The 12,027-nt window shown below is 46.9% G+C and overlaps 1 protein-coding gene across 1 annotated transcript in view; it reads left to right on the top strand.

Moving 5' to 3' along the window:
* The window catches only part of LOC102245903 (CD59 glycoprotein), a 25,176-nt gene extending 13,579 nt beyond the window's left edge, over positions 1 to 11,597 (top strand). The window contains exons 3-5 of the mRNA XM_005864404.2: positions 3,699 to 3,779; positions 5,740 to 5,841; positions 11,372 to 11,597. Coding sequence (XP_005864466.1) covers positions 3,713 to 3,779; positions 5,740 to 5,841; positions 11,372 to 11,571 — 369 coding nt within the window. The 5' untranslated portion in view covers positions 3,699 to 3,712 and the 3' untranslated portion in view covers positions 11,572 to 11,597. The remainder of the gene's footprint in view (positions 1 to 3,698; positions 3,780 to 5,739; positions 5,842 to 11,371) is intronic.
* Positions 11,598 to 12,027: the final 430 nt, after the last annotated feature.

The raw sequence follows: 12,027 nt of genomic DNA, 5'->3' as shown, positions 1-12,027 counted from the left end.
CGCCCCTTGGGGACCGCCCCAGCTTTTCCCCCAAACCCCGGGGCCAGGTGTCCTCCCGAGACCCTGCCCTTCCCCCACCGGAGGCGCCTGGTTGCACGCTGTAAGAACCCCGGCTTTCCCTGTTGACAACAGAGAACAAGGGGGCGCAGGCAGTCTTCCCGAAACACCCCAAATTCCGCGGGCCGTGCCCTCCATCCCCTCGGGAATATTCTCCTCGAACCCTGACCACGGAAGGGAAGCCCTTGCAGTTTAGGAAAAAGAAATTGCGCCTTGAAATGAGGTTAACGCCGTCCCCTAAATGGTCACCGACATTCTGCTCTTAACGTACAGGGTCTCCATTTTGAACTTTAATAAACCGGGCAGTGCTGAAAACCAGGCATTTTTTTTTTAACGTTATTTTTATTGTTGACACTGTTACCCATGGAGGTTTTGTCTTCCTGGGCCGGCTGGGGCTGCGCTCTAAATAGAATCTGACAACCGACTGTTAAATGTTCAATCGTGATGTGAATGGCTGTGAAGGAGAAGCGGGCTCTTTAAGGACCCTGGAAAATGTGCCTACTCACATGTTCCATTTCTCTGATATGTAGGAACCTTTCAATGAAAAAAAAAAATGGCTCCTCCGCTGGTCCGGGCCCCCTGGCCAGGGAGCTGGGCGGGCCTGCGGGCCAGGTCCATGGCCCAGGTTCCGAAAAGGTCCATGGCCAGGGCTAGGGCTAGATGAAGGCCTTTAAGAAAACATTTTAATTGCTTGTTTGAGAAACATCGATTTGTTGTTCCACTTACACCTTCTTTGGTTGATTCTTGTCTGTGCCCTGAATGAGAATCAACCCTCAACCTTGGCCTATGCCAACGCTTTAACCACCTGATCAAGACCTTGAAAACCTAGGAAAGTTTATGCTGTCCTTCGATTTGTTATTGAGAGAAAAAAAAAAGAAAGAAACTGCAAGACTTAGATTTCCCCGTGTGTTGTTCTTTTACTATTATATTAAAATGTATTTCAAAACTCTTGTGCACACGCCAGCCTCACACTGGGCCCTGCTGTTTACTGGTTGGATAATCCTGAGTGAACTACGTACTGTCATTTTCTTATCAGTAAAACCATAGAGCTTATTTTATTAGGTGTTACAAGGACTAAATGAGATAATTCATGGAAAGGGCTCAGTTTGCCCCTGATATGTGGGGACCAAATGTGGGTGTGTTCATAGTTCAGGTCCCCATGTTCCCCACTGGGGACAGCCTACTCCCGTTCTCCTAGGTGGGCGGGCACACAGAGGGAGGTGGCAGTGTTCCCCAAAATGTGGGGAAATGTATGACCCCCAAAGCAGATAGGGAGTTGCCTTACTGTGGACCAAACATGCTTGAGATTTGTGGCTTCTGTATTTTCAAAGTAGAAACGGGAGATTGCTGAACTTTCTTGTAAGAAAACATCCCATTAGGCTGAGTGGCTTGGAAGATAAAAGCCCAAATAGAATGGATTTTAGGAGAGGACAGTGGTTATCTACTGGAATTCATCTTCAGCAGCTCCAAGTACAACCTCTTAAAAGGATCACATTAAAAATTCTGGGCCAGCTCCTGAACCTCAGCCAGACGGTCACAAACAAACCCAAGCCCAGAGGTGCTTGAGTTTTTCTAAAGAAGATGATGTTTTTTGCCTGCCCCCCATAGCTTCATTAAATGGTTGACTCCACGAAATATCTTCATTAAATAGCTGGCTCTGCAGTTATAATCTAGAGAGCAGGGCCATGAGTAGACTCTCTGTAATAAGAGGCCCTCAGGAAAGTCCTGGAACACATTTCCGAGAAGGCCCTGGTAACAGAAGCTTCAGGTTTGTGTGGTTTAGGGAGGTCGGGGGTGGTTGACTCTGGCAGTAGGACCTCAGAGTGGGAGGGGCTGTTCAATCTGATGTGGCTTTTTAAAAAATATATATATTTTATTGATTTTTTACAGAGAGGAAGGGAGAGCGATAGAGAGAGAAACATCGATCAGCTGCCTCCTGCACACTCCCCACTGGGCATGTGCCCCCAACCAAGGTACATGCTCTTGACCGGAATCGAACCCAGGACCCTTGAGTCCCCAGGCCGATGCTCTATCCACTGAGCCAAACCGGTTAGGGTAATCTGATGTGGCTTTTTTTTGTCTCTCCCTACTGATGTGGCAAACCTCCAAGCCCTTGACACTGCTAGTCACCAGGTAATATTAATAAGTTATGAGTTACCAGACCCTGGTGAATAGAAGTGTGATTCACCCAACTGTGGCTTTGCAACTAATCTGTTGCCATGGGACAGGTAACTTCATCCCCCAGGGCCTCCATTAATGAACTATAAAGTAAGAACATTGGGTTTTATCTTTGAGGACTCATCTAGTCTTAAAGTGCATCAGCTTTTGAGGCCCCAGGCTCCCAGGAACAGTAACTATAGTCTTGGGCATCTGTGAATCTCTTCCCTGGTGGTCTCCGTCTAGCAAGTTTATTTCGGAAGCTGAATTCACAGGAAGTCTCCCCACTAGAGAGTAACTGTGGTGAAGCACTCACACCTGGTCTTAAATACTGTTCTACCATGTACCAGTTTTGAGGTGAGTGTATTAGTTTAAAATTGGGGCTGAAACAGATCACTACACACTTAGCAGCTTGACACACAAGTATGACTCTTACAGTTTGTAAATAAGAGCCTCACCAGGTTTAAGTCAAGGTGTTGGCGGGGCTGTGTTCCTTTCTGGAGGCTTTTTGGGAGAATCTGGTTCCTTCTTTCTAGTTATTATCTCCCAATAGGAGACAATAAGACATAGGCAAGTTATGGGAGGGTGGGGCGACTGTTAACCCCACAGTACTCAGCCAATGAGGAACCGGGAAGGACTCTCACACACTAGGGATAAATTGCCTGTGATCCCTGCTGCTGCTCTGGCGTGCCTGCTCAACCAGACACCCAATCTTGCAAGACTGCATTAAAGGTCTCATTTTCACCAGACTTCATGTCTCTGAGTCCGTTCTTTGAATTCAGACAGGTGAGCATTTCTCACACCTGGAACTCCTTTACTTCCCCAGAGTGAACAAGGAGGAGTTCCCATTATACTTGCTAAAATGGGGAGCGGGAGCTTCCAGCACGCTGAGCTGTTGCCTCCTGTTCTGCTCCCGGGTACATGTTGGTGCCCTCCAGAGTCACTCGTTTGGTCGGATGCCCTTAGTGACATGGCCTGGAGAAGTGGCCTTCACTAGGCTCCGGCGCAGCCAACAGCACTGGGTGGAATGAGAGCAAGCAGGGGTTGCAGTTGCTGTATTAAGTACTTTCCTCACATTCTCAGTTGACTGAACAACCTTCATGGGGAGAGCAGTGCTGTTTCCACTGCCTGGAGAAAGGGTCCGAAGCTATTATAGGTTAGAGCTAGGGTGGGGCCCGGGCAGTCCTGACTCTGGGCCCTGTGTGCTGTGACTCCCCATGGCTGCCCCTCTCACCAGGATCAACAGCCTTTCTTTAGTAAGCTGAGGTCTTAGGGCAGGAGAGGGGACCAAGTGCTGCCCCATCTGAGAGCATCCTCTGCTTCGTGGCACCCCACCTGGTAGATTCCCTGTGTTTTCTTGGCCTGCTAGCTCCTTCCCCATGTCTCCTGAAGCCCCCCAGACCTTTAATTCCTGGTTTCTGAGATAACCAGTCAGTAGTCAGTCATCTGTTGGTTCATGACGATTCTTTGTGTGTCTTCCTTCCAGACTCTGTAGACAATGGGAAGCAAAGGAGGGTTCACCCTGCTCGGGCTCTTGATCATCCTTTCTGTCCTCTATGATTCAGGTGAGTGGTCCGGAGGGACATGGATCTCGACCATCTGGGCCCCGTTGGTCACACGCTTCCTTTTCCTTAGGCCCCAGAAGACTGAGCTGATGCCACTGGCCTCAGCCTGGCTTTGGTGGCTTTGCCTTTCAGTGTTACAGATCCAGGGCTGTGTGACAACTCCTTCCTATGTTACGGAGCACCTTCCCGGATTACAGCCATTCTGGGTTACAGAGCAGCTTCTGGGGGTGGGAGTGGGGCGGAGGGAGGTACACTCAGCAGCTTAAGTTTCTCCCTCTCACCACAAGCTGCTGGGACACCAGTGGACCCAACTTTAGAGAGCTGTGCTCTGTCCTTCTGCCCTGACCTTTATGCGCCATGATGAGGATGGTGCTCATAGTAACAGCAGTAGCAGCTAATGCTTCTAGCATTTCTGTGCCAATCACTGTTCTGAACACTTCACAGGTATTTACTTATTTCATCCTCAGGCCAACCCTATGGAGTAGGTACTGTTTTTATCGCCATTTTACAACTGACAATACTGGGGCCCAGAGAGATTAAATAGCTTGTAAACTATCCCACAGAAGTGGCACAGCCCGAATTTGAACCCAAACAGCTTGGCACCAGACCATCTGCTCTTAACTCCTTCATCGCCGGGCCGCCCCTCCCTGACTCCTGGAGGTATTGGTGTGTTTCTGAGTCTTAGCCTCTGTAACACTAGGAACACCAGTGTGACTTGCTTTGCGTCATCATAAGGATCAAGTTTTTCATTTTCTGCCTGTGTCATACTGGTACCGCCAGTTTTGTGGGGGGAGGGGACAGAGAAGGAAATAGTGCAGTGAGCAAAAGAAAAAGGTATCTGCCATGTTGGAGCATGGCTTACATCTTAGTCGCTCTAGTGGCTACCATATACTGAATGCCTATTGCGTAGCAGGGACTGTGCCACGCCCGTTCTCATTTCATCCTTCCCGTGAGGGGTTAGTGTTGTTAAACCCATTTTATAGTTGACGAAGCTGAAGCTGGGAGCAGCTGGAGTGGAGAAGCCAAGCCTCGCTGCTGCGGCAAGACTAAAGGCCTGGGTCCTGGGTGCCAGAGGAAAACCAGTGCCAGCAGCCAGGGGAAGGAAGGCCTATTGTGCAAATCTTCGTGCAATGGGCCTCTAGTGTGTGTGTGTGTGTGTGTGTATATGTATGTATGTGTGTGTAGAGGCCCATTGCATGAAATTCGTGCAAGAGTAGGCTTTCGTTTCCCTGGCTGCTCGCACTGGCTTCCCTCTGGCCCCAGCTTTGTCTGGAAGGACATCCGGAATGAGGTCCAGAAGAACGTCCGGTCTAATTAGCATATTACCCTTTTATTATTATAGATCTTTAAGCTGTAAGGCTCCTTCATCTAGGTTGGGGGTGGGGAACCTTTTTTATGCCAAGGGCCATTTGGATATTTATAAACTCATTCGCTTAATATAATTCACTTAATGTAAATTTATGTTGCTATGAAAGAAGCTCCTAGATGTATTGAATTTTGAGTCTCACCTGTGGTTGCCTTGGCAGGGCCGGACCACATGATTTCTCGTGCCTCATGTGGCCTGCGGGCCAGACGTTCCCCACCCCTGATCTAGGTCTAAGCCACCATTTAGCTCCCATGGTGGAGGGGCTCTGAATCTCTCCAGCTCACATAGGGGCTTGCTGCCCCCATTGTCTATTTTCAGTTTGTTACATCTCTCTCTTATTTCCTCTATGTCCCAGCTTAGAGGTCCGCCCAGAGGTCAGCTGCCTCTCCCAGCCTCTTCCAGCTTATATCTTTCTCTCTGCCTACTCTTAACAGTCTGAGCTTGGAGAAATCTACCTGCTGCAAGTGTGTGTGGGAAAGGAAGCATGCTGGCCTCTGCCCCGTGGTCATGGAGATGGTGGGCTTCCTTCTGCAGCCAGGAGGGCAAGTGAGTGCTGGTCTACCAGATTCTGACGGCTCTTCTTCCTGATTTTAGGTCATAGCCTGCGCTGCTACAACTGTCCCAACTGGGTTGGTGCGTGCACTGTCACCACCAACTGTACCGCTAATGATGATACATGTCTCTGGGTCAAAGTCGGTAAGAGCCTCCTCCTTCTCTCTTTCCTAAGGGTAATGGGATGATGGAAACCTGGAAAAAATATTGGGCTACTCTATCCTCATTAGACTTGTATTCAACAAGTAATAGGTACCATTTAATAGCATCAGCTATATGTAGCACTAAGCATATTTTATATGTTTTTAATTGAATGCTTCTCACCTACCACACAGGGTAATGTTTTGTATTCTCAGTTCTTAAATGAGGAAACAGAGGCTCAGATTAAGAAACAGACTAAGGACAAGTAACCAACCCAGGATTTGAATGTGGGAATCCGTCTATTCTAATGCTTATTCTCTTAACAGCAATGCTGGCTGCCTTCCCGTCTTTTAAGAGCCTCCCGGGTGTCAGAGTCTGAGCAAGTGGCTAGGGATGCAAAGATGAGGAAAGGAGATAAAATTATGGCAGAGGCCTGTTTATTGGCTGTCAGAAATGTGAAAGGGGAAAAGTGTTCCTGAGTGTGACACAGGCAGGTGCCACCCAAGGTTTGTGGCCTCAGAGAGCAGGACACTCAGGGAAACGGGGTTGGGGACTGCTAGGACTGCATTTTCCATATTGGTCAGGCTCTAGAAGCTCTATCTCCATAATCCTATTCGAACAGGATCTAGGAAGTGGTGGACAGAGGAAAGAAACAGCAAAGCCGTGCCCTCTTCTGTTCTTGGTGGATGTGGTTCTGGGTTGAATCTATGTGTGGAAATGATACTGGCGAGGAATGGCTATTTCTGGGTCTCCTTAGGTAACGTGCAAGGAAAAATCCCCCAGACTCACATCTCTAAGAGATAAAAATAAAAACGTCCTTCAAGGTTATATCTCTCTTTTACCCTCTGCCACAAAGTGTTCACGGTGGGAACATCATGGAATGTTGAACAGCTCCGGTAAACTCATGGAAGCCTTGGGAGACCCGCAGGTTCAGAAACACCCCATAGAAAGGGAGGAAGATCAGTTTCCCCAGAAAGGAGATATCCTTCAATAAGTAAGAACACATTAGAATTACCCTGTCTGAAAAACAGGCGTATCTGTTATTTTTTTATTTTTTATTTTATTTTTTTACAGAGAGGAAGGGAGAGGGAGAGGGATAGCGAGTTAGAAACATCGATGAGAGAGAAACATCAATCAGCTGCCTCTTGCACGCCCCCTACTGGGGATGTGCCCACAACCCAGGTACATGCCCTTGACCGGAATCGAACCTGAGACCTTTGAGTCCGGAGGCAGACGCTCTATCCGCTGAGCCAAGCCAGCTAGGGCGTATCTGTTAATTTTGATATAAATTCCTGGAATGCAGATCAAGTTTCAATCCCTCTATACAAGGAACTTGATTCTTTAGAGGCACAGTTCCTTGGCCTCTGGAGTACCCTATCAATTCATTGTTAACGTAGAAAGCATAGGAAGGCCTCCAGAGAGAGAGGGAGAACATAGTCACTCACTTCACAAGTATTCGGCACCAGTTGTATGTGAGCAGAGGCCTGGTTCTTTCCTAACCTGCTACCAATAGGTTCTTTATAAAAGGTGTGTGTTTGATGGTAGAGGTGGACTAGAGCCAAAATATTTTTTCCAGCTCTCAAATCCCATTCATTGTTTCTTATCTCAATTATTAGGCTTTTAAAAAATTTTTTTCCAATTTTATTAAAGTAAAAATTGGGTATATTTAAGGTGTACAAGGTGCTGATTTGATGTACATATACAACATTATGAAATGGTGACCACAAACAATCTAATTAACACATCCATCATCCCACATAGTTACCTTTTTTGTGTGATGGAGAACACTTAAGATCTATTCTCTTAACAAACTTCAAGTATACAATACAGTATTATTAACTATAGTCACCATGCTGTACACAGGATCCTCAGAACTTACTCGTCTTAGAATGACTTGTTAAGCTTTAAAAATGCTTGATGTCAACAATGAGGCACACTTCCTAGAAAGGCCAGAGTCCAGAACACTGACTTCACCAAATGCTGGCGAGGATGTGGAGCAACAGGAACGCTCATGTACTAGTATTGCTGGTGAAAATGGAAAGTGGTGCAGACAGTTCGGTAGTTTCTTCAAAAAACTAAACATACTCTCACCATATGAGTCAAACATTGTGTTCCTTGATATTTCCCCAAACGAGTTGAAAACATACATGCCCACCTTGACCTGCATACAGATTTTGGTAAGTTTTATGTATAAGTGCCCAAACTTGGAGCAACCAAGATGGCCTTCAGTAGGTGAATGAATAAATAAACGGGCACATCCAGACAGTAGACTAAAAAGAAATGAGTGATCAAGCCATAAAAGGCATGAAGGGACCTGAAATGTATTTCACTATGTGAAAGAAGCCAACCTGAGAAGGCTACCCCCTGCATCATTCCAACAATAGGACATTTTAGAGAAGGTAAAACTAAGGGGACAGTAAAAAGTCAGTGGTTGCCAGGGGTTAGCTGAAAAAAGGGAGGGGTGATGAAGTAGAGCACAGAATTTTAGGGCAATGAAACTGCTCTCTTTGATACTGTAACAGTGGATACATGTCACACATTTGTCAAACCCCTTAGAATGTACAAAACCCAGAGTGAACCCAAGTGTAAATTATGGACTCTGTGTGATAATGATGAGTCCCTATAGGTTCATCAGGTGGAAAAAATGTACCACTTTGGTGGAGGATGTTCACTGTGTGGGAGGTGGTTTGGGGTGGGGGTGCCAGGGAGCTGTATGGGAACTCTGTCCTTTCTGCTCAGTTTTGCTGTGAATCTAAAACTCCTCAAGGATAAATCTAGTTTTTAAGAAGGATAATGTGAATCTTAATTATTTTCTTCTCATGAACTTAAGTCCCCTTGCTTAAGCTAGACATCTTAAAATAGATATATTCTGACCTTACAGTAAGGCAGATAGTAACAGAGCATCTAAATCCCCCTCCAGCTCTGGAGACATCAGCGTGGGAGAGGCAGGGCACACTGTCATAAACACCAGTCAGAGGCCAGGCACTGCATTAGCGAAGGCATTTAACTACTTTAGCCACCCCCACGCCCCAGCTGTAAAATGGGAATGCCTATCTCCTGAGGTCAGCGAAGCACTGAGAGGTGAGAACGGGTATCATAGTGCTGTGCAGATTCTGTCTAGAGGAGAGGCAGGTACTGGGTGTTCACTGAAGCACTATTTACTGGCGTCCTGGCCAGGTCCTGGAAGTTTAAACCGTGTACTTGGAGTCTGGCAGAAGTGTCTGATGACGGTGTCACGTGATCCTTGCCGTAATGGCCTGCTGAACACAGGCACCCTAGGACGGTTGTGCGCTGCTGCTTGGTGAAGGTAGGCTCAAGCCAAATCTTCAAAGAGAAGGTGTGCCAAGCAGAGCGAGAAAACCCCTAACATCCCAGTGACTTGGATGTAATCCACTTTTATTTGGGTGATTCTGGTCGTGGCTTTGGTGAGAGACGCACTCTCATAAGGTTGTTATGCAAATAAGGTAATTCAAGTTAAGTGCTTGGCTCACTGCAGGACACTTAGTAAGTGGTTCATCGGTAGCAATTATTAATAAAATTACTCTGTTCTCCCCAAGCTGTTAGGCTTCCCTAATTAAAAATCTGTTAGCTTTAATGCTTTCCCAGTTCCAGTGCCTGACTACTGTTCCATAAAGCAGTAACTTGTCCTATTCAACAGCATCCTCTAGTACAGTGTTAGAAGCATACACTTAAATATCTATGATCCAAGCACGTAGAGCCGTTGGAACACTCTGCCAGCCTCTGCCACTTACACTTCACTGTGGGTCTCAGAGGTTTGAAGCCACCTGTGAAAAACAGCCAGGAAGGAGTTGGGTGGGGTGTAGTCTCAGTGAGTCACCAGGGTGGGGCAAGTGGAGTTTATCAGGATTTGGCACCTGCCTGCACCTCTGCAGACTGTGTGGCGAGCGTGCTCAACACAGAAACACTGGCAGCTGTCCCTGAAGCCACACAATTCAGTTTTCCCCTCTGTGTGCCCTGGTGCCTTTGGGGCTGCTGGCTCTTTGCTGTAGCTTAGGGTGAATGTTTGTGAATGAGTGAATCTGTGTGTGGGCCCTTTAAGAAGGTGCCTGGGTTTCCAGCAGCCCTCCATCTCACCAGATGGAATCCCCGCTGATTTTTACAGCCAGATGTAGTGGAGACTCCTCTTCCCAGCACTGGTGCTCCAGGCTGGGGGACCTGGCGTGGGGCTGGGACCCCTCACCCCTCATGGGGGACCTTTGCAGCCAAGATATCCCTCCCGATTCTCAACTGCTGCATGTGGGTGTGAGTCCAGCCTGTTTCTCGACTCTGTCCTCCTATCAGTCTCAACGTGGCTTCTTCTTTATATCCTTAGTTACAGGAGCTCCATCCACTAGTCTTCAGATAGTTCTCCAGGGTGTTTGTTCTATAAGTTAGTGGTTATTTTGATGTGTTCATGGGAAGAGGCAACCACAACATTCATCTACTCCACCATCGAGACCGGAATTTCTCATTGTAGTTTTGATTTGTAATTTCCTGATGACTAATGATACTGAGCATCTTTTCATGCGTTTATTGGTCCTTTGTATATCTTCTTTGGAGAAATATCCACATCCTTTGCCCATTTTTTAATTGGGTTATTTGTATTTTTATTGTTGAGTTGTGTTTTATATATTCTGACTAGCCTCTTATGTCAGATATATGATTTGCATACCTTTTACCTTCTTTTGTGTATTTTAAAAAAAATATTTTTATTGACTTCAGAGAGGAAGGGAGAGGGAGAGAGAGATAGAAACATCCATGATGAGAGAGAATCACAGATCGGATGCCTCCTGCAGGCCCCACACTGGGGATCGAGCCCACAACCCAGGCATGTGCCCTTGACCGGAATCGAACCTGGGACCTTTTAGTCCTCAGGCCGATGCTCTAGCCACTGAACCACACCAGCCAGGATTTTGTGTATTTCTTGATAGCGTTCTTTGAAGCACAAACGTCCTTAATTTTGATGAAGTCCAATTTATCTATTTTCCTGCATATTTTTAAAACTCAGGCTCTTCCACATCAACACCTATGGGCGTATGTCATTACTATCCATATGAATATCATTGTGTGGAGCTCTACAGTAATTTTTTCAGACACTTCTTTTATTAATGGGCTGGTTTTAGAGTTTATTACTGTTACAGATAGTACTGCAATGACCATGGGGGGGCATATACTTAACCTTTTTTACAAGTAATGTCATAGAGTAAAGTCTAGAAGTGGAATTGCTGGATCGGTGTGGGTGTGTATTTAAAAATCTTGATAAGTCTCTTAAAACATCAATATGATTGCCTGTTGCCTCCCTTCCACACACAATCCTGCTGGCTCTGATAAGACTTTGTATTTATGGGGAAGTTCCACTGAGAGCTGTATCATCACTGAACTGTTCCCCTTTGCAACCCAACTGGGATGCCCGTTCTTGCCCACATGTCTCTACGGCCCAAGGTCAGGTCCCAGGAGTAGAATCGCGGGCTCCAAGGCAGGTACGGAACTTGACCCACTTGCTTGCTTACCCTTGTGTGTGTTTCTCCCACAGACACACGGACATCCTACCAGTGTTGGAAGTTTGAGAACTGCAACTACAAAGACCTCGCAAAACAATTCGTAGGGAGCAATCTAAAGTACAATTGCTGCCAGAAGGACCTGTGTAACAGAAGCGGTGGGACGAGCATAACGGGCACCATGGCTCTGCTGGTGGCTCCGCTGCTCACAGCATTCTGGAAACTTCTTATCTAAATCAATACCAGGAGAGAGTCCCCTAACCCCCTGCTTCTGTGTATTCCTTATCTCCTTTGCTGCCACAAAAGCTTTCTATTTTCTTACTGGATCCTGTTGGGAGAGACCAAAACTAGCTTGAGCAACTTGGATAAGAGAGAGGGAGAGACCTGGAAAACCAGTCCTGTCTGTAGGGAAGGCCCCTCTGAGGGAAGACGTTTAGGAGTGAAGCACGTGCCATGACAGCTAGGTTTGTTCCGTGCTGCCTCCTCTGCTCGGTGCAGCAATAGCTTGACTAGATTCTCTGCAATCGTCAGTTATTTCCCCGCTTGTTCCTTGGATGTAGGTACCAGGATGATCAGTGCTTTTGGGGGGCGGGGGGCGGTTGGAGCAGAGGGGTTCTTTTCACCAGTGTCTCTCACAGGGGATGCTTTCATCCCCTCCTTCTATGGCCCCTGTGTTGCCATGTAGGCATGA

Source organism: Myotis brandtii, unplaced genomic scaffold, assembly GCF_000412655.1.
Source record: "Myotis brandtii unplaced genomic scaffold, ASM41265v1 scaffold187, whole genome shotgun sequence".
Classification (NCBI taxonomy): Eukaryota; Metazoa; Chordata; class Mammalia; order Chiroptera; family Vespertilionidae; genus Myotis; species Myotis brandtii.
This window is presented reverse-complemented; position numbering and strand designations above follow the sequence as displayed.